Consider the following 21,412-nt stretch of genomic DNA (forward strand, 5'->3'; position numbering starts at 1 on the left):
CGGTACAATGCAAAATTTTTTTTTTAAATACCCGGCATTACCTTCTCTATTAACATATTTTGAGGGGAAAGAATACTTTGAGAGGGACTCCCAACATTGTTCCATTTGTAGTTTGGAGGGTTAAAACATAGTAACATGGTGTGCTAATTGGATTGCCTGAATTGCTCAGATTTAAATGCTGACGTTTTTTGTCATGCGAAACAACCTTGATGATACATATTATATAATTTTTTTATCCAAATCTTTGTATTATACAAATTGTTATTTTGTTTTGGTTAGACAAGTTTGTTTACAATCTCATATGCGATGAATGGTCACTCTGCAAGGTTCAAGTCAGCTTATTATAATCACAGCCACACAGCGAAGACATCAACTGAAAAATTAACAAATCTCCAACATTTCATAAATTAGTGAACCACTGAGACAAACTGACAAGGTTACTTGCAAACAAGTGATATAGGAATATAAACCGACAAAGTCCATCACTAGTTTAATTTCTGCTAGAATGCTTGTCAGTAGTGACATTTGAAACGCCTATAATTACCAGAACCTGGCGGTCTAGAGCCCAAAAGGGGTGAGAATGGAATAGGTGGGGAGCATCCCATTGTCATAAAACTCAGTTTCTGCAAATCTTATGGAGGAGGATGCTACATTATGAAAAAAAACAAAAACAAGTCAATATCATGAAAATAGAAAGACAGAAGAAACCAAGTTGCATAGCTTATATATGTTTCGATTGCATCCTTTATCCGGTACTCAAATCGAGTAAATTAGAGGTTCAGCTACAGTGGGTAGTTCAATATGGTGGTGTTACAACAAAAGGATAGTTCAATATGGTGGTGTAAAGAGCAACACAAGGACTTTCCACATAAGAAGTTCTTTTCTATGTAGGACCTCTCTCCTCTGATAATACTGACGAGTAGAGAAAGAAGGCAAGATAAGACGAAAGATCTATGGGCACCTTTATAAACTCAAACCAGTCAATCCATCATCTTTCAAGCATTGAGCTGCTTGAGCAGGCACTATGTTCCTCCGCCACTTCCAATAGTTTGCTCTCATTGGATCTACAAGTTCTAGGATAGAACAGACCACTTTCACCAAATCAGAACCTTGGGCACCTGAGTCAGAAAGACCATAGACAGCATTTCTTATCTCCAGGCTAGGCTGGAAACCATGGCAGAGAAGGTCCAAAAGCATGCTGAGGGCGTGCACGTAATTGTTTTTGGCAGTCAAAATCTTTAAGCAAACTGACGCTACTTGAGGGTCTTTAACTAGAGCATGTGTATCATTTCTGTATAAGCCTCGAAGGTACCTCCAAGGACTTTCATTTTCAGGATGCTCCATAATTGCATTAACTGTACAAGTTACTTCTGACCCCCTCATTGCCCCCAGGCCTCCAAGGAGAGGAGATCTTGTTACAACAAAATATCTCTGCAACCAATAATTCAACATGGGATTTCTCAGATGTAGAAATCTACAAAGGTACAACACTGTGACAAGAGATCATGCAAGGATGAGTAAAACATGACCTCCTCATAGCATATCAGATGATTATATGATGCAAGTTGAAATCACACAATTAACTATCTGCTAGCATTTGGGATGATGGTACCAGTAAAGTTTTGACATTAGATCCATAAACAGCTGAATTTGAAATCTCACGTTTTATACGTTCACCGACACACATTGAATACTTTAAATATTTATCAATCAGTACAGAACAAATAACAGATGATTTTGTTAACAAGATATCCAAATAGGCATATAAGCACAATACAATTGTGTTGCATAAGGTCAGAGGGTTTGAGTTTATAAGCTTCTAACTAATTAGTTTGGGTTACCTGAGAATACCTAAGATTTAATCAGTTCAACTAGGAAAAGATTTTGAATATTCAATCTAGCACAAATTGGGTTGAAAACATTAACGTTGTTAATCAGATTAGTCAGCTTTTTTCTTTCCCTGTTTATAAGAATTTTCAAGAACATCTGGTCATGAACTTGGAAATTTAAATTAGTTTTACATTAAAACAATGAAGGTTTTACACAAAGTTGGTCACGAAGTTGCAGAACGAGTCATCATGTGAGATGAAATGCGAGATTTTACTAATAACAATGCTAACACAAAAAAGAAAACTCTAGATAGTCCACCTGAGACGATTAGAAAAGAGAAGAGAGGATTTGGAGTGGCTTTGGGGCTGTTCTAGGCATCTAGCACAAGTGGAGGTTTTATGGAGAAAACAGGAGCAAAATATATATCTAAACTGGAGGAATATTTAAAGTGACGTCAAGACTGGCTATAGAGTCATGGCTCTCTTTGATTTTTCTACAGTAACTGGCTTCATGGACTTGCATAAATTGCTTTTCTTGATCTTGTACCTTATTTACCAATTTTTTAACTTGCAAAAAGGATAAGGACCAGCTGGTAATTTTTATTCTCAAGGCAACACCATCTTGTATTACTCAATGTATACTGGTAGACCAAAACATAAAAGAGGCCTATTTACCAATGACGTTTGGAGATAGACATCATGACATTTAGGATCTAATCCAAACCAAAGCATCATTCTTTACCTGATTCCAAGCAGAATTATTGAAAATGTCATCTTTGAGGAGCAGTTCACAATAGGTTAGCTCATCTTTCCATCCGCCAAGTGCCTGAAGGACCCACTGCACAAGAGATTTAGATATTCAGTCTCTTCATGTACACATACCAAACAAAAAGTCCCTTTACACCTCCTTTACCAGAGCAAACATGGTGATTGTCATTTAAGGCAATTGAGAACTCTTCCACCTCAAAGAATGGAACAGAATAAAGAATAATACTACATCAAATATTACCTGTCCATGAGACCAGGCATGATAATGTTTTGCATCCTTAGAAAGAATTTTCTTTGTGAACTCAAGCTCCCTAGTTGAAGCATCAGTTCCCAAATTTTCAGCAACCCAACGCCTATGGTGCCTGGAAAGTCATTTTTCTAATTAGTTTCAAGTCCCTAAAACCAGAATGATTCAAAACTAACCAACAATAGAACTGGGTAAAACAACATAAAAAGGAAAGTTTTGAATGCATGCTTGTGCCAAATGTATGTATTAAAAGAATAAATAAAAAAAAACCATTCTTTTTTTTTTTCAAGCAGGCAATCCAATCCAGCTTTCGCTGGTTTCCAGATGGACATTGCTCTTTTTTTGAAATTACATGTCAGGTTATGATTTTAAACCCTCACCGACTCCATAGGGCCTCCCATTCAATTAAGCAAAATTCAATATCAAAATAGCTTGTCCATGTGATAATATCCCAAGCCAATAGTTCTATGTTCAAATTTAGCAGCTTACTCTTGTATGTTTGAACTACATGTCAGATTATGTTCCATTCAACTATGCATGTTCTTATGACACTTTATTTTACCAACCAAAGAACTATTACTGACATGATACGAATTGACATGATACGAATTGACATGATATAGGTATTGCAAAGGATGCTGATAGCTTTCCAAATACTACTAGTACAAAGATAATCCTTTTTTCCCGTTATGTATTAAGTATCTTTAGATTTGGAAATGAACAATGTCCCAGCATAGAAAAAGTTCCTTAGCAACAAACAGAACTCAAGCAAATCCCAGAAGTTAAATGAAACTAAGCTTCCACACAAATATGATTGTTAAAAGCTTAAGAGGAGAGGAGAAAATAAGAGGACATGCAGATAAAACAAGAAAACTATTTGTCAAAAGGATCACCTCACCAATTCAGTCTGCAGACACCTAGACTTTGTCCTTGATCAATTGCATCAATTGCACCAGGTACAATAAACAACAAAACTGAAATTATCTACATAAGGGTCCAAATGCAGAAGAAAAATGTAGCGATACCATATCTGATAATTCTTAGAGTTTCCTTCCACAATGCCATCCACAAAGTCCAATTCCTTGTTCATGTCAGCATTAAGCGCCTCAAGTACTAGCCGCCTAAATTGCCATACCTAAATCAACAGACTCACAAAATAAATGCCTAATACACATAATTCTTCACAAAATAATTCCCCTCCATATTTTCTTCTTTTTTCCAAAGCTTCAAGAACCTAAAGGGCCCATCTAATAACATCAAGAACTCATGAACAAGATAGCCAACACGCATGTCATGATTATTCAAAAAATCACTTTAACAAAAGGGGTCTTGTTGTGAGAATTTAAAATAGCAGAAAAAGGTCAAAATTTAGACTCTTCTGTGTTGTTTATCATAAAATATTTACTGCAAAATTCCCTAAACAGCAAAAACAATAGGTTCTTACTTCAAAAAATTCTTACTCCAATTTCTCTATAGAGGGTACTAAACATATAAGCATGCATCAACACAAAACAAGAACTAACAGTGTAATTTCCAGGGTTAAGTTTGATGGCTTCGGTGGTGAGTTGAAGAGCTCGAAGAGACCGCTCATCGGCTACATATATTGCTCTAAAATAGTCCATTGTCTCTCTAAATTCATCAGTATAGGAGATAGGGACAATGGAATTTGGACCATCATTCTGGGGGACAGGCTTCACATCGGCATATTCAGGCCTCTGACTCAAAGGGATTCTTTCACTGCTTTTTTGCAAGACATCCATCGCTATCCTGCATGAGTTCTGTAGGGAAAAGGGAACCAATTAAAGCCAATTACAACTCAACTAAACAAGAAGATTATTAAGCTAGACAATTAACATTTTTCAGTTCAAAACTTAATGAAAACTTTTAAAACAAACAACTAGAGGCAAATCATGAAAAATAGAAAAGACTAGGGGAGTGGTCAAAACAGAAAAAAAGAAAAAAGGAAAAATGGAAAATCTGCGGTACTAAAGCTGTTTTCATTGAACAAGAATGCTATTGATTGATTTCTGATCAGGGTATTAACTTCGGCCAAGTTGTCACTGCGACCCAGCCTCCCATTCCAGGCTACTTTTACTCGGAGATGCTAGAATCGGAGTTAACTTGATGAACTCTGGCTAGTCCTGATCCAGTTGACCGATTGTGTTGAAAAAATATTACATATATATATAAAAGCGAGATTTGCCCGAGTCTAGCCTCACAGTTTCAAAATTCAACCCAAAAAATAGGTGGCAGAATAAACAGCTAGAATTGTTTGCCCTTGTCCTAGTGTCACCAATTGTAATCTAAATTTGTCTTCTCAAATCCACAATACTCAACACATACCAGTTTTAGTCTAAACTTGTCTTCTCAAATCACAATTATCAACAACGACGATGTTTGAGATCTCTACATGGGAGAAGAAGAGGCAAAGAGAACTGGGACTGAAAGTGAAGCTTCAAGTTGTGGAGAGTGGACAGGGTAGGGAAAGAGAAGAATGTAAAGCTCACCAATGGTGAGAGAGGCCCGAGAACAAGAAATAGAAGAGAAGCAGCTTCAGAAGTATCATCTAGCCATGCGAGTTAGTTCCACGTTCATGACTTCTCAAAGTGTCTCCACTCATATTGTGAACTCATTTTCTTTTTCTTTTCAACAACAACAGAAAACTAATTGCTCTATTAACATCATGAGATCTATTAACATCATGAGATCTAACACCATCAGAAGATAAAAGTAAAAAGGATAGTAGTCCACATTGAAATTCTAGTTTAAATTAAAGAAATCAAATTATGGATACCTTTTTTGTCAAGATAGAATTTTGATAAATTGATTAAATTGAACTTAAACAGCATTGTTTGTTTAGCACAATATGAGAATACGATCACCAAGACACACACTCACGCGCGTTGGTGATGTTTTTCATTGCAATGCCTTCTGGAAAGAACTCAAAACTCAAGAGCTTTCAAGAATTATAATCCAAAACTCAAATTCTATTTCCATGCAACATTTTAGCAAACACCTTGATTGCATTTACAGGATCACAAATTCTCCATCCTAACCCAGTACAGGCAAACCCAAAACTTGCTCATATGAATTCAGCACAAGAAGAACAGTACCAATTCAATACCAAATCTCAACTAAAACTTCACAGACCAGCAAAATAGTTCGACTAAAATACTTCAATAAAGGATCAAAACTGTCGACATAATTATATGCATCAAGAAATAAACAGAAGTTACAGCTTTTGGAGTTACAGGAAGAACGGGATTTACACTGCTTTTTCTCTGATGATTTTTGACACAGTAATGGTGGCGGATTCCGGCAAAACGATGATTTCTCTGCCTCGTTTGCTCCTCGGATTTGCTCTTGCTTTTACTGTTTTCTGCTGTTTTTTTTTTTCCTGGGATTTTGACTCACTGTTTTATTCTTTCTTTTATCATCCCCCCGGATTTAAGGGTTTCGGTTCTGAAACCTGAGAAGGGTTTCAGAAGCTGTAGGCTTCTTACTGCTGATAATTCGGATGTTCGAAGGAAAAAGAATCGAAATAGATTGTTAGGCAAGCGAGGGTCATGAGATTCCGTTCCGTTAATCTGAAATTTGAATAGTGAAACATAATTTGCTGAATTTTACGTATTTGAATATCTAAATCTTAGGTTGTGTTTGATAAAACTGTTTTGATAAAACTGTTTTGGAGTGTTTTTCAAAAATTAGTTTTTCAAATACAATAAAAGTTACAACAAAGAACTCTAAAAGATAATCTAAAAATTAGTTAAATTTTTTTTAAAATTTTACCAAAAATCTCATAATAAAGTGCCAATAAAAAATATTTCAAAATATTTTCTAAAAATATTTCAAAATATACTCTAAAAATTCTGCTACAACAAAGTTTTTCAAAAACATCCCCAAAAACAGCTAATCCAAACGGAGCTTGTAGTTTGAAATTAAAATATAAAAATTTTAATTTATTAAGTTAGAAAATTGTTAAGTACTAAAATTTGATACAATTGAGTGTCCATCAGAACAAGGAATAAGTAAATAGTTTATCACATATTTTTTAAAGTAAATTTTGTCTAATAAATTGGGATAATTTCATAAATCTCCCCTGAGGTTTCTGTAATTGCAGAGATCTTCCCTCAAATTTATTAAATTACACCTACCTCCCTTGCTTTTACTATTTATATAACAATATAGGCCCAAAAGACTAAATTTTTTCTCAAAAATCCTAAACTACCTTTTTTTGTACAAAAATAAAACAAAAATTTATTTTACCAATTGCTTTCTTCCATATTTCAACCAAACCCACTATACTAACTGTACGCGATTAAAATTTCAAGTCTGCAAAAGACAAGAAAAAAGAAATACACGACAAATATGTAATATATAAATTTGGAAAAATATGTGGGTACAATCTCTGGAATTTTCTCGAACTTATAGAGAGCTTCCTTCGATTCTTCTTCTCGAACGCCAATTCAAGGGCTTCGCAGCTTGTTCTTGGATCAACCATCGACTCCTCCAAATCTTGATATGGAAGATTTGAAGAACTTGAAAATATTTGAAAACTCAAGCCTTGATAGATGGAAGACTTGAAGAGCTTGAAGACCCAGACCTTCGTAGTTTGGAGTTTCAATACTTGAACGTATGAGATGCCTCTGAATGTGTCTCTGTGTGTCCCTTGATTTAATAGAGAGACCCCTATTTATAGCTATAGTATGAAGTAGAGGTTGAAAACCTGTATACCACTTTACTTGTCTTGCAAGACGTGTAGTCATATTAGGACTGTGCCAGCTTAAATATTATCTTTTTATTTTATATTTATTAATAAAGAGATAATACCAATAAGCAGTCCCTTAATTGGCCAAACTTGTAGGGACCTATGACGTGGCGTTGTTTGATTGGACAAACTATTGCAGTATATAAGAAATATACTTGGATTAAACAACGCTAAATATTATCCCTTTAATAAGAAATAAATATTTAGATATTTATCCAATAGACATGTGACATGATATGATTTGGTTGGTGGAGATATCCCTGCAATTTGAATTGATTTGGAACACCTCAACTTGACACGTGGGAAATATAATTGGCCATTTAATAACCAATTTTTTCAAGTGTACATGACATATGCAATATCCAATTGGATAAAAATAAGTCATAAAAATAATTTATAGACCAATGGTAATTTTAAGAATTTAATTAAAATTTCATTGTCTATAAATGCCCCCTCGAAACTTGTTTGTGAACACTAAAAGAAATTAGCGGAGTATTTGAATGAACAAGTTTATATATATATATATATATGTATATATATATACATATATTTAACCTCAATTCCAACACCGTTAAAATATTAATCTTCCAACCAAACTCACAAATGAACAACACTTAAGGCTTTAGAAACTTGATGTAATGACTCACGTAAGATGGCCATGCAAGATGCCACAATAGGTACTGACTCATATCTTGGTGAATTAGTGATCTCAATTTCCAAGAGCAAGACATCTCAATTTCCAAGGTCAGCCATACCGTGCAATATCCTCAAGTCGGTGACTCGTATAAATCTCCTTTTACTTGTAGGAATTTGAGCATTACGCACACAAGAATTCTTTTCCTTGTACGGTTCGAACAAACCTCCCAAAGCTAGCATTTGCATCCTTGGTGAGCTACACAATCTTGTTGCTGAATTAAATCCGAAAACTCAAGAGGAAGTCCAATACAAATTGCGTTAACATTTGTTGAGATTCGCTCCAATTTTTTTTAGCATTCACGAACAGGTTTCAGTTTTTTTTCTTTTTAACTCGGATTGAATGTCATAAGGGCTAGTTCTCCAATTTCTAAAAGATTAATTCACTTTCTTTAGCCTCATATCCACCGCCCCAGCCATCAAATGCATGTGCACTTTAGTGAGACTTGTGCTATGAATCTCCACGACTAAATAATCTTATTCACACTTTCTTGCAAACTTTGCTTTGTGGAATGCAAACAATATAAATATTTAGCATCTCAAACTGAACAAGAGGAATCTCTTAATTTAATCTACTATAAACACCACCTTTGCTGGACCATGGCCAAAATAGGCGGTGAATCTAAATTCCGAACCAATTCGAAAACTTTAATCACTAGTCCCTTTACGGCTTGTAAAATAAAGTTGTAGAAGGATCAAACCCTTTATCAGGAGTCGAAATAGGGAAATTATAAATTACAATCCCATACAATAAAGAATTGCCTTTTTTTTATCCACTTGCAAATCACGCCCGCCAACTTAATCAAGAAGATTTGTGCACAACCCATACAAGAGATCAATTGCTACTGAGAATACCAAGTAGTATCTGATGATGATTAGGAACCTACAAGATATGCATAGTCAAATTGGAAAGTCCCTAGGCCAGATTGTCGTGGGAATCATATTGGGCATTGAACTCGAGTTCCCAATTTCTTCACAAATCGACTCCAAACAATAAAGCTTGCACGGCTCCCTTTTCAATTGTACATGAAATTACTTTCTAACAACAATTCATACAGGATTGGGAGTCTACTCCTATCCAAATTGAAAAACCTCTCACCCGGATTTCCCGCGGACTCAACACAATGCTACTAGTATAAATAATCAAGACTGGGGTCGCAGATTCACTTGTGAGAAACAACAATAATAACTTTCTGCTATTGCAGAGTTGCTTAGTCGCTGCTACCAATGCTTTCTTGCAGCTCGTGAGTCGAGAATTGCTGTCTAGAAATTGCTACAGTTGCTAGTGCTACTAGACTGATGCTTGTTACTCGTAAATAGCCTCCATCGCATTGACTTGAAGTTGCTATGCAAGCCGTTGCCGCGAAGTCGATCGTGCTCCAATAAATATTTTCCACTTACCAGGTACTTGAAGCCCTTTTTTCCTTTTTACTCGCAACATTTAATTGTTACAAGAAGCTTTGGTCAAGACTTTTGCATGCCAAGAATTGGTTTCGGTCAAGGCTTTTGCACGTTTCATCATTAGATGCTTCAATCACTAAATAGCTTCGGTCATAATTGTCAATAAATAGCTTTGGTCAAGGCTTTTGCATGTTTCATCATTAGAGGCTTTGAATATGATCGGTACTTGGAATTTGTTTGCCTACCCAACATGCGCTTTAGACCTGTATCTCCGACATATTTTGAGATAGTTTGGCCCTTTGACTTATCCATTAAAATAATGCCAAGAGCTATTCCTTACGGCTAAAATTTCAATCTCAACGCTTGTACCAGTCCATTTGCACCCCAAATATTATTATCATGCATGATTGGATCTCAGCTTTATCAACTTACTCCTTTATAGATAACCAAAATCGCGCTTGAAGGAGAACTTTAAGTGAACTCGAAGACTTGAGAAAAAGGCAAGGTAATTCTAATTACCAAAATTTTGTAAGAATTTTCCTTCATCCTCTAACATTTTCTTTTGCAAAATTTCAGCAAGCATGCAAATTAAGGATTACGCCACGCTATTGCCACATATTTCATTGACGGATGAACGGGGATGATCTCAAACGAAAAGTTTGTCACTACATGTTAACAAGCCAGCAATTGGTGTCTTTGTTGAGTCTTTTATACCCCTTGAAAGTTGTTTTCATCTTGAGAATTGGACTAGCAAGTGGACCAGGGAAGTCGTGGCACCATCGACTTTCTCCACTACGTAGAGAGAAGAAGAAGTGGTCGTATTAAACTCGTCACTTCACAATGGAGATTCAGAAATAGCCAAATTCAAGCTTCCATTCGTGGGATTCAATATTGACAACACTACATGGAAGATTCCTTCATCCTTTTTTGGCGAGGCGTGCTTCACCTCCTATTATTGAGAGTGGATTGAGGACATCCTTGAGAGATATAAAGAAGTGCTCACACGTGCCGACATATTTGAAGTTGTCTACGCGTCGAGATACTCCTACGACCGCTGTGAAAATATCTTGCGAACTTTCTTCAAATATTGATGTCCCTCGACAAATACACTCCATACGCCTGTTGGGGAGTTATTCATCACATTTTGGGACGTTTATCTACTTGGTGGCCTTTCGATCGATGGCTCGTTCTTTGATAAAGTTGTTCCTTCAGCACAGGAACTTCTTACTCGTGATAAAGAAAGGAAGCCACTTCTCCCCGAAAGCTGCAGGTATCTCTTTTCGGCTTACTACCATCTCTCGACGAATGACCAAGGAGTATGGATGAAAGATTGGATTCGCTTCTGGTTCAAAGGAGAGGTTAGGTATAGGGCTCCTCCGAACATGGCGAATAGAAGAAAGACCACATCAAATCAAAAATGACCTATAACCCTTCTGGAAGCGTAGAGCCTCATGATCTTGTCGATACCAAGAATTTCGACGTCCCTTTTGACGCATTGAACATCCCAGGATTTTTGAGAAAGGAAATTTATATTGCGGCATTCATAGCGTGTTGGATTTGCAAATTTCTTTTACCAAGCAAAAAGGTCGATCGTATTCGCCCAAGTGTCTTCAAGGTTGCATGCTTAATGGCCACAGGGAAAAGATTTTGACTTGCAATACCTGTTCTTACGAGCATATATCATGGATTGAGCGAGATCGTCTACGCCCCTAACCTTAGAGAATGCGAGGTAACTTTTTCGATCCATTATGTCTATGCTTGGATCGGTCAATACTTTGATGTGTATTATGAGAATAACCAAGTAAGTAGCCACTACGCGCGCATGATGAGATTTAGTGGTGAGAAAATGATAATATTTTACGGTAAATCGAAAGCTAAGGAAATCTTCAAAAAAGTGAATCCCTTGATACTTTCCAAACTGTACTGAACCGAGAATGAAGAAAAAGTGTTGATCGACGATGGATCCTTATCATCGAGGCTCACGAGTTACTTTATTAGTCAACGCTCGTGTTACTTAATTCTACGTAAGGACAATATTTTTATTATTAAAAAAAATAATCCTTACAGGTTTAGTAGACAATTCGGCTTCTGTCAGGATATTTCGAACAACTTGAAAGAGATCACTCACACTTATACTTTGGGTGAGGCCATTCAATTATGGGATTCCTCAGTTCGCACGAAGACGCGATCTCGGATGACTATACCTACGCATAGGAAGCATCCATTGATCACAAAAGACTATGATGTCTGGTGGTCAACATGGTCAAACAGTGTCTTTTCAACTTTCTTTAAATTCACAATTAAGATCCCTCAACAGTCATCGAAGAAGGGTAATGTTACTTCCATCAATGAGCCGACACATTACAATGGAGCTATAGGGACTGGAACAGGTTTTACTGCATCTAACTTGCAGGAAGGCAAAATGACAGGCACTCGCCTGAAAAGTGTTGTCACAAAAAATAAGATTTCAAAGAATTCTCAACGGGCTCCCAAAGAGACGAACCTAGCGACTCCAATAAAGAAGGCGCCATCCACCATTCCAAAATCTTTAATCATGACTTCCATGGGAAAAGACGTTGAAATTGCCATGTTGGATGATTACGATTTTATCAAGGCTATTGAAAAAGAAGGAACTCAAGCCCAGGGCACCGGATCTACGCAAGGGGAAACCCATTCATTGGCAAGCGGCAGTAGTAGTCAAGATCGTCATTGGAACCGATCAAAGAAGAGGATATCTTCTGATTTGGAGGAGGTTTCCTTTACACCGCCGCCGGTTGGAGTGTCACCGTTTAAGGTAATCATCTCTCCATTTTTTCCTTTTTTGTAACTTTTTTTTTCCCTTTTTTTTCGTAACTTTTTCCCCTTTTTTTGTTTTTTTTTCAGCCCCCATTTCTTGAATTCCGTCAAGAAATGTTCGTACCAATTGAACATGAAACTGATGATACAATTTCAAACAAGAAAGGTGACGAAATCGTTATCAGCATTCCAAAACAACTTGCCCCTAATGGAGGTACCTCATCAATACATAAAAAGGAGCTGACTAGTTCGCACGAGATCCGGAAAAGACCTAAGGTAGCATTGGTCTCAGAATTTCATGGTCAAAAATTGATCCAGGCGCATCGAAGGAAGTACTTGCAGAGTTTGTGGATGGATTTTCGCGGACAAATTCTTAACACTCCTATTGAGCAAATTTCTTCTTTAAAAGAGTGTGCAGAGGAAATTATTGCAGAAATCATAAGGACGGATCCCACCAATAGTCTTCCTTTAAAAGACTATTTGATAGAATTGTTTGCCAAGGCAGAGACATATGATGTTTTGGCATTTTCATCATGAAAAAAGATGAGTAAAGAAGCACATGCAGAACTTCTTTCCAAAGTGACCGCCCAACTCAGTAGAGCCAAGGCAAAGGAAGAAGAACTAACTTATCATCTGCAAAATTTGGAAGAGAAGTTGCAATCTATTGAAGATAGGAAGAAAGTTCTCCAACAGGAACTTATTGACTTGGAGAAACAAGGCATTGAAATCAGCTCGACTATTGATCAAAAGTATGAAACCTTCAAAGAGATCCAGAATGAGATAAGCCAAGCACATGATGAATTCTTTTCTATTGAAAATACTAGTATCTTGACTGATGACGCAGTGAAGGAATTTGAAAACATGAAATCTATACTTGAATCATGTAAAATAGTTGTAGTGGAATACAAATTTGACATTTAGACTTTCCACCATGTTCTTGTTTTTCCTGAATTTTTTTAATCATTTTTTCATGTAATGATTTTTTTTATGAATAATAAAATATTTTTCATTTCTTATCTCTTTTTTTTTTCTAAGAGAAAAGAATTTTTAAACTTAGCATTTTATCTTCAAAAACGAAGAGACTCTTTTTTTTTTTTGCAAGGAAAAAGGGTTTGATTTAGGAGGTGTAACTGAACTTAGAAATGGCCCTCTAAATTGCCTACGTATCCCAAAAAGGGAATCAAATCACACGTAGCTCTAGCCGTTCGCATTTTAACCTCATGCGGGTCAGGAGCATCTATTTGTTTACCACCTCAGACTTGGTGGAGTGTTTCAACAGTTTAACCACATACTACACTATTGGTGGTTGTCATCCATAGTTTTAGCTCATGTGGGTCAGGAGCAACAAGCTGTTCTGATTATGCATAGTACCTTTCCAGGTATTTGTTGTTGATGGAGTCAACCCTTAATCCATCCTCAGCAATCAATTTATATGAACCATTCGTATACATTTCTCGAACAACATATGGACCATTCCACTTAAGAGTAAACTTCATTTGTCCGCCATGAGTGAGAATGATCGGTCTCCGAACAGCGAGTACTAACTCTCCAACTTGAAAAGAACGTGGCCGGACATGCTTATTGAATGCTTTTGAAAGGTGAGCTTGATAGCACTCAATTCGTTGTTGAGTTTCCAATCTCTTTTCGTCGAGTGCTTCTAACTCCTCAAGGCGAAAACGAATATTATCTTCCTCACTGAGTCTTTCTTAAATCATAATTTTTAGCAACGGTATTTGACACTCAAGTGGAAGAACAGTTTCAACACCGTTAACAAGCGAGTATGGGGTTGCTTGCGTGGGAGTTCGAAAAGTAGTTCTGTATGCCCAAAGCGCTTCTCCAATTCGAACATGCCAATCCCTTTTCGATTTATCCACGATTTTCTTCAACAGATTACATAATGTCTTGTTGAATGCTTCAGCGAGTCCATTTGCAGTAGCATAGTACATGGAAGAGTTGTATTGTTTGAAATGAAACTTTTTGTAAAGTTTATTCATTGCCACATTACAAAAAGATTTACCATTATCGATGATAATATAACGTGGGACACCATACCGATAAATGATGTGCAAACGAATGAAATCCACTACATTCTCCTTTTTGACCTCTCCTAGTGGAGTTGCTTCAGCCCACTTTGAGAAATAATCTGTAGCTGTCAAAATGAAGATATGTCCACCAGAAGATTTTGGGAGTGATCCAACTATATCCAAACCCCATGCATCGAATGGCCAAGAAGCCACAGTTGGGTGCAATGGTTCGGGAGGTTGATGGATGAAATTGCCATGAAATTGACAAACTTGACATCTTCTAGCAAAGTCGATGCAGTCCTTCACCATCGTTGGCCAGTAGTATCCCATTCTTTTAATGCGAAAGTGTAATTTCGGACCAGATTAACGAGCACCACATATCCCAGAGTGAGCCTCCTCCATTGCTTGCATGGCCTCATCTTCTCCAAAACATCGTAGAAACACTCCATCAAATGACCTTCGGTAAAGCGTCCCTTTGTAGTAAATGAAGTATGGCGCTCGACAACGTATATCAACCTTTTTCTTGGGATCTTCAGGTAACTTTCCATGATTAAGGTAATTCATAATGGGATGACGCCAATCCTCCTTTTCAATCTCATGGACAAAAATATGATAAGCATTTTCTTCTCCACCATTATCTTCTTCATCGAACATCAGAGGTATGACCCAATTTTGACATATTGAAATTTGATTTCGATGAGAAAGTAGAGTGATCATGTGTTGATCTTGATCCCTATCTTTTGATATTTATAAAATAATGGATAATACTAATATCTTTTCAAGAAATATTTTCAGTTATGAAACAAATCAGATTCAAAATTCAAGTGCAAATGAAAGGGACAAAGGCTGCTGAAAGCTGTCGGACGCTTGGATCGGACATCCGATAATCATTGCACAACTTCAGACGCATGAAAAACTCCACCACCGGACGTTTGAAGGAAATAAGACATTCCCCCTGGCTTACTGACCTCGATCGGACGCAAGCATCGGACGTCCGATAGGATCGTTCAAACTCGATGAAAGCTGTCGGACGCTCACAAAGACAATATCGAACGTCCGATAGAATTGAGATATTTCTTCTAACGTATTGTCTGCTTTCGGACGCAAGCACCAGATGTCTGATAGAATTGAAGAAAATTTTTCAAACTCATTGTCTGCTGTCAGACGCAAGAAACCAGACTACCGGGTGTCCGATACTCCAACGACTAGTTGACTTTTCAGCTACTTTCTATCCGTTGGAAGCATTAATAAAGCACTTTCTTGGTCTCCTATAAATAGAGTATGGTCAGAAATTTCAAATAACTTTGCACATTGAGACTACATCAGATCTAGAGTGATTCAAGGGCAAGAATACTCTTAAAAGAATATTTGTACTCTTAGTTGTGTAATTTTCATTTAATTCTTCAAGTGTGTTTCAATTACTTCAATAGCTTAGCTTTGTGAGGGTTATCTGAGTGATAGTAAAACTTCCTTGCTTGACCAAGTGTGACTTGGGGTAAGGAGGAAGTGATCATTCCCTTGTACACAAGAGTGATTGTAATTCATCAACTTGAAGAAACTTGTTTGAATTGATCTACAAGTTCAAGAGGAGTTGAGTAATTAACAGGTTTGCAATTCTTTCTTTTTTATTTACTTATTGTTACGTTTGTGATCTTTACATTGCTTATCTCTTCTACTTCTCTCAAGTGATTTTGTTCATTCGTTAATTGATTCATTGTGTGATCACTTAGAAAAGAGGGTAAATTTCATATTGAACAAAAAGTACCCATAATTTAATTAAAATTTTAATCAACCTAATTCATCCCCTCTTAAGTTGTCTTCGATCCGGAAGTGATCCTTTCCTTGTACACAAGAGATTGGTTGTAAGTTGATCAATTTGAAGAAACTTGCACTATAAAGTGACATTCAAACTCAAGAGGAGTTTGGTATTTGGTTTGATACTCTATCTCTTTTACTTTCTGCTTTGATATATAAATTGCTCATCTCTTCTACTCATAAGCACTTGTGCTTTCTGATTCATTTTTCCATTGTGTGGTCTTTTAGAAAAAGATGGCAAGTACTCAAAAGGTGACTCATAACTTGATCAGTTTTTAATCTACCTAATTCACCCTCCTCTTAGGTTATCTTCGATCCTTACATCATGGACGCTACCCTTCTTAAAGATTCAGCTTGTTGGTTGAAATTTCTAGAGATATGTTCTATAGTGACATTGTCTAAATATCTCATGAGTTGTCTTACATACTTATAATATGAGATCAATTCAGGCTTCTTGATATCATAAATACCAAGAAATTGATTTATCACTAACTTTGAATCGCTATAGACTCTAAGATGCAATTGCTTTATGTCTACAGCCGTTTTAAGACCGAGAATTAACGCTTGATATTCGACCACATTGTTTGAATACCGGCGTGTTAAAGTGAAAGAGTACGGCAATATATCTGTTTCAAAAGTATAAAAGACAACTCCCGCACCAGCTCTATCACGGTGAGCAGCTCCATCGAAATATATCGACCACGGAGATTCGACCATAAATATTTCTTCATCGGGGAGTTCATCGGTCAACTCCCACTCGTCTGCCAATACTTGTCCTTTGATAGTTTTCGCAGGTACATAAATAATTTCGAATTGTTGAAATTGAAGGTACCATCTCGCAAGTCGATCGGACAGTACAGGTTTTACCATGACATATCTAATGGGATTGGACTTGGATATGAGTCGGACAGTATGTGCTTGAAAATAATGTTTCAACTTCTGAATGGCAAATATAAGTGCCAAAACAACTTCTCGATGGGTGTGTAATTCAACTCATTAGATGTTATCATCCGGCTCAAGTAATACAATGCATTCTCCTTACCTTCATAATTTCTTGAGCAAGTAAGGCCCCAATCAACCTCTCTTGGGCGGAAATATAAAGAATCAATGATTTTTCTGGAATTGGAACAGTTAATACAGGGGGATTCATGAGATACGTTTTAATGCTTGTAAAAGTATTTCTACAAGTTTTATCCTACTCGAAGGTACCCTTTTTTTCATTAGTCGACTGAAAGATTGGCATTGTCCAACCAAATTAAAGATAAACCTTCGGATGTAAGCCAATTTTTCTTGAAGGCTCTTTAATTTATGGATATTTCGTGGTTCAAGCATGTTCACAATGGCATCAATTTTAGATCGATCGACCTCTATTCCCCATTGATGAACGATGAAACCGAGAAACTTGCCAGAAATGACTCGGAATGCGCATTTCATAGGATTCATCTTCAGTTGGTATCTCCGAAGGCATTGAAAAACTTTTCGAAAGTCTTGAATATGATCTTCTCGTTTCTTTGATTTCACCACAAGATCGTCAACGTAGCACTCCACATTTTTATGGAGCATATCATCAAAAATTCTTTGCATTGCCCTTTAATATGTCGCTTCAGTATTTTTCAAGCCAAACGATATCACTTTATAATAATAAATTTCCTTGGGAGTGCGAAAGGCAGTGAGCTCCTCGTCTTCGACTACCATGCGTATTTGATTGTAGCCAAACGATCCATCGAAAAACGATAATGTTTCAAGTCCTGTTGTAACATCTACTGTCAATTCTGTGATGGGGAACGAAAAATCATCTTTGGGGTAAGCCTCATTTAAGTCTCGAAAATCTACACAAATTTGGATTTGCCCATTCTTTTTTCTCACAGGAACAATACTTGAAATCCACGTTGGCTATTTCACTTTTCGTATGAATCCTGTCTCAATCAATCTACTTATCTCATTTTCTATTAGAGGAATCAATTCGGGCCGAAAGCATTTCTAAGTTTGCTTGACAGGTTTTGTTCCTCGCTTGACAGACAAATTATGAATAACGTTCCTTGGATCCAAATCAGGTATTTCTAAATAATTTCAGGCAAAGACATCTCTGAACTCAAGCAGCAAATCAACATACTTTTTCTCATCTTCAGGAGTCATACAAGAGCTTATGTAAATTGGGCGAGGATCATCATTTGTGCCAAGGTTAATCTCCTTTAGCATATCGACTGTATTTTTTACTCCTTGTTCAAATTTAGGAGAAGCGCCATCCGCTTCTTTTTCTTCTTCTTCAGAATCACTGATCGTAATATGATGGCAAGAAGCAATACTTTCTTGGTCCTATTCTTCAAAGATGGTTTCGATTCTTACGTTAAACAAGTTTTCATAATGCATAAAGAAGTTGGAAACTCATTTTCTCGAACCATTCTTCTTTATTAGAGTAAGATCTTCCTCCTTGACGACTTGGTACCCTTGTTTTTTGCTGCCCAATCTCTCATAGACGGGACGGTTTCAAATTTTTTGGCTGCGCGCCAAGTCTGTCGAACACAGAAGTACGTTTTGACTTATTTTTCAATCCGTCGAAAACAGACCTTTTTCGGATTGTGACATCCATTTCTTCGTTCACATAGTTACAACTTACCCTTTTGATCATTATACGAACAGGAGAGGGCGGTTGATAATCAAGACACATCGATGAACTTTCAACATTATAGCCTCTTTTTTTCAATATTTTCTGTGTAGGTGTTAATCAGTGAGTCTTCTCGCCAGTCACTTCAGGAGGGAGTTTGCCCAATGCATTCTCCTCATTTGGGTTATAATCCGCCTTAGCAAGAAGTCTATATGCATTTGGATCAAAACTTTCTTGAGTTCGATTAGTTAGTAGTGAGTAATGTTCCACTACAGGTTCTTCTTTGGGACGGACAAACCCTTACAAGTTCGCTTTCTCACTTTTAACAGGTTCTATTTTGGTGAGCGGAACATTTAATGTGTCATTTCTGATAAAAAAAGACTGACCTTCTTCTCTCTTTGATTTTGGAATGTAACGTAAAATGGGTACTTTAGAATCTTGACTTTCTTCCTTTACTGATTCTTTTCTTTTTGCTTCTTTTTGAAGATAAAATTTGACGTCGGCAAAGTGAGTCTCGGTCTCAGTGAAAGGTTTATCATCGGCAGTAATTTTCTTAACTATACCGTCTCGACAATATTTGAAACATTGATGAAGAGTAGACGGTATAATTTCATTCTTATGAATCCAGGGTCTTCCCAAGAGCATGTTGTAAGAGGTTTTGTCTTCAATGATATGAAATAACGCACTTGAAGACAACTCACCAATGGGCAATTCAAATCTTATAAGGCCAATTGCTCTTTGTCCCCCTTGGTTAAATCCTTGGATCATGAGGTGGCTTTGGGAGAGTTCATCGCTTGAGATTCCTAGTTCTTTCATAGCACGTACGGACATGATATTGACAGCAGATCCCCCATCAATGAGTATCCGATTCATCTTCTATTCTCAGACATATGCACTAACAAACAAAGGTCGGTTGTGGGTTTTGAAGTCAACAGTTAAATCGTCATCATAAAAAATGATAGTCGTTGCACAATCCACTGGTGATTTATCATCGATTTTGAGTTTTTCCTCAAATTCAGTGCCAATTTGTGTGACCTGAGATTTTTTAGCTTTGACGACATTACAAGAAGTGGAATCATCAGCATCGTCACTTAAATACCCCTTGGGTATAAATTCTCTCAGTGTCACGGGCTGTCGAATCTCTTGAAGGAGCTGAAAATCTGAAGGAATTGGTGTTGTGGCCATTCCTTTTTATTTTTTTTGTTGCATATCGTTGTTTCATTGTCGAATGAATTCTTTTTGAAAAGATGTATTTCTTTATTTTTGGCTTGCAAGTCTTCTTTCGAGTGACTAAAGTCCACCATTCGTTATCATCTTCAATAACGTCTTCAATTGAGGATTTTTCAAACTCCTTAGACAAAACACTACTTGATGTGGATAAAACTTCTATCGGACAACACACAGACCCAAACATTAATGAGTTTGTTTGGATAGAGAGTATTTGGTTTGCAAAATTTATTCTCACAAATCCCAATCACCTTTTTATCTTCCCAATCACCTTTTTATCTCACATACATCACATCATAAAAAGTGCTACAGTAACTGGATCAAATAAATCATCCAAATAAATTCTTACCCAAACAAACTGATTGTTGTTTGGTTTGCCGATACTTTATTCTCCTCGAGAAGGATTTTTTCTTGACGAGCCAATTTCATAATTTTGTCTTTAAAGACAAAGCATTTAGTGAGAGGGTGGCCAATCAAGCGATGATAACAGCAATAATTTGGATCATTGACTTGACCGGCTTCCTCTGGGTGTTTCATGTCGGGAAGTTCAAGGAGTTTCTCCTTGAAATGATCATCAAACATCCCCTATAAATCAGATTCAAGGAAGGGGTATTCCTTTTCTTGCATCTCTTTTAGAGTGGGTCTTCTTACTGACCTATTTTGGGAGGAATCTAACCTCTCAGTGACCTTTCGGCTCACTTTGGTAGCAATTTTCATGGGAACCGTGTTTATAACCATGGATTCCTTACTACCGAGTTTTGAAGGAAGTTTGCCCTCTTTTTTATTTTCTTGTCTTTCATTGCCTTGACGAGGCGGTTGTACTCGCGGAGCTTGAATAGGAAGCCCGTCAGTTGCGTTGGCAGTGATACTTAATTCCATGTCATGAGCATGAGCAGCTAATTCTTCAAATGTGTTTGGACGTATGCCTTGTAGAATGTAACTTAAGCTCCAATGCATTCCTCGAATGCACATTTCTATGGTAGAGGGTTCATATAGTCTGTCTTTGTAGTTAAAACTCAAATTTCTCTACCTATCGATGTAGTTTACCACAGGTTCATCCTTCCATTGACGAGTGTTAGTCAATTCTAGCATACTAATGGTTCTTCTAGTGCTGTAGAAGCGATTCAAGAACTCTTGCTCAAACTGTTCCCAACTATCAATGGACCCCGATATGAGATCAGTGTACCAATCAAATGCATTGCCCTTCAAGGACCGAACAAACTGTTTGACTAGCAGGTC

At 36.9% G+C, this 21,412-nt stretch overlaps 1 protein-coding gene across 1 annotated transcript; it reads right to left on the reverse strand.

The window, feature by feature from the left end:
- Positions 1–696: 696 nt before the first annotated feature.
- On the reverse strand, positions 697–6,435 carry LOC113781659 (protein farnesyltransferase/geranylgeranyltransferase type-1 subunit alpha-like). Its single transcript, XM_027327624.1, has 6 exons — positions 6,114–6,435; positions 4,368–4,622; positions 3,870–3,979; positions 2,839–2,959; positions 2,572–2,667; positions 697–1,431 (listed from the first exon to the last, which is right to left on the reverse strand). Exons 2-6 carry the CDS (start codon positions 4,602–4,604, stop codon positions 964–966), a joined length of 1,032 nt encoding a protein of 343 aa, XP_027183425.1. The 5' UTR covers positions 4,605–4,622; positions 6,114–6,435; the 3' UTR covers positions 697–963.
- Between the last annotated feature and the right edge of the window lie 14,977 nt (positions 6,436–21,412).

The sequence above is a fragment of the Coffea eugenioides genome, chromosome 8 (genome assembly GCF_003713205.1).
Source record: "Coffea eugenioides isolate CCC68of chromosome 8, Ceug_1.0, whole genome shotgun sequence".
Lineage (NCBI taxonomy): Eukaryota > Viridiplantae > Streptophyta > Magnoliopsida > Gentianales > Rubiaceae > Coffea > Coffea eugenioides.